General features: G+C 39.2%; 1 protein-coding gene across 1 annotated transcript; it reads right to left on the minus strand.

The window, feature by feature from the left end:
- Positions 1–333: 333 nt before the first annotated feature.
- On the minus strand, positions 334–1,298 carry LOC130708457 (inorganic pyrophosphatase 2, mitochondrial-like). The gene is given in 2 exon segments (XM_057548839.1): positions 334–1,172; positions 1,175–1,298. Coding segments are annotated over 2 exon segments (897 nt in total). The 5' UTR covers positions 1,284–1,298; the 3' UTR covers positions 334–384.
- Between the last annotated feature and the right edge of the window lie 778 nt (positions 1,299–2,076).

Here is a 2,076-nt window from a genome sequence, read left to right on the forward strand (position 1 = left end):
TTAGTGCTTTCATTTTTTTCCAGATATATACCCAGGAGTGAGATTTCTGAATCATATGGTAGTTCTGTTTCTAGTTTTTTGAGGAACCTCCATACTGTTTTCTATAGTGGCCTCACCAATTTACCTTCCCACCAACAGTGCATGAGGGTTCCTTTTTCTTTCTTTTTTTCACATCCTTGCAAACACTTGTCATTTGTTATCTATTTTTTTTCAAAAATTTCAATGTTTATTTACACATTGCATATCAAAAAGTTTGAAAAAAAAAGTTTCAACAGGAAGTTAGCAAATTCTCATAGATCTGCCTGTTTCTAGCACTTGGGGGAGATGGGAGTCTTGTAGTTCTTAGAGACTGGAATCCTGATGGCAGAACTTCAAATGTTCTCATCACTTGCCAAGGAAGTGCCATACTTGATCTTCTTCATTACTTCCTTTATTCAGTGAAAATGACACTGATTCAACTAATGATCTAGCTTCCTCTTGAGAGCAATGGAAAGGGCTATCACATACCTGCACATTTGTCCAGTTTATAGCCCCTCCATCACACTTCTCCATAAGCAATGCTTTGCAACATTCATGAGTAGATTTAATAACTTTAAGAGCAAAAGCCTTGTTATTGAATTCTCCATTAAAAGCAAACTGGTTTTCCAGTTTTCCCTCTGGTATCTTATAAAATCTAAACCAACTAAGTGTAGTTTCTAAGCAACCAGGTTTGTACTTCTTAACATCTTCAATATCATGAAACTTTGAGGCTTCAGGATCATTCACATTGATAGCAATTAATTTCCAATCTGTTTCACCCTGATCAATAAGAGCCAGAATTCCAGGGATCTTCACATGAACAACATCTCCACGAGAAAGAACCTTTGAGCCTATCTCACAAACATCAATAGGATTATTATCTCCACAGCAGTCTGTGCTCTTATCTTTTCGATGGGGATCTTCCCAAGTCTGAGGGAGGGCACCATAATTCCATATATAACCCTTGTGAGGAAAGATATTGACCACATAGGGAAGCTTGCCATCCTTTACATCTTGTTTAATGGGATTCAATGACTCCTCTGTGGCAATCTCCATTTTAGCATTTGTCCACGGAGGTACTTCTACAACCATATTAAACAAATTCTCATATTCATCATTTCGTGCTCTCTTTGTAGGAATGCCATTTTCCTCTTCAGAGGAATATCATGAAAGGGGGAAATGTAGTGACCAGCTACATTCTTGAAAAAGAGGCAGGAACCAGGAGAGTGGGGCTGGCCGTGCTCCTCCGTGCGGTACAGGGTCATGGCGGAGCGCGGCCGGGTCCCTGAGATCGCTCCCTGTGGCAGGTGGGCGGCGGCGCTGGCGGCGGGGGCGCCAATGCGCCAGGCCCAGCTGGTCTGTTGTCTGTTTGATTCCTTAACTATTCTTACATGTGTGAGGTGATATCTAATTGTGGTTTTGATTTATATTTCCCTGATGATTAGTGATGTTAAGCATCTTTTCATGTGCCTGCTGGCCATTTTCTTTGGAAAAATATCAGTTCAGTTCCTCTGCTCATTTTTTAATTGGATTGTTTGTTTTTTTTGATATTAAGTTATATGAGTTCTTTGTATACTTTGATATTAACTCCTTATTGGATATATTGTTTGCAGATTTCTTCTCCCATTCAGCCGGTGGCCTTTTCGTTTTGTTGGTAGTTTTCTTTGCTGTACTTTTTAGTTTGAGGTAGTCCCATTTGTTTATTTGCTTTTGTTTCCTTTGCTTGTTTGTTTTTTAAGTCAAACCTTACCTTCTCACATTTTCCCCTATTTCTATAAGTAGCAACATGCTTCTTTGAGTTTCTGAGGTCAAAAATTTTGCAGTTAGCTTTGACTTTTTTCTCACTCCATACCTATAACTGGTCCATCATTAAATCTTTTATAGTATATTCAGAATCTGTCTAATGCTCTCTACCTGCTTCCTACTCAGTCATAGTGATTCAAGCTACTGTCATCTCTTGCCTAAATTCTTCTGGTAGCCTCCAAATTGTCTTCCTGCTTCCATGTTTGCCTTACCATCTGTTCTCCACCTTGAAGCCAGACTGATATTTTAAAAACG

This window comes from Balaenoptera acutorostrata, chromosome 6, assembly GCF_949987535.1.
Source record: "Balaenoptera acutorostrata chromosome 6, mBalAcu1.1, whole genome shotgun sequence".
In the NCBI taxonomy this organism is placed as follows: Eukaryota; Metazoa; Chordata; class Mammalia; order Artiodactyla; family Balaenopteridae; genus Balaenoptera; species Balaenoptera acutorostrata.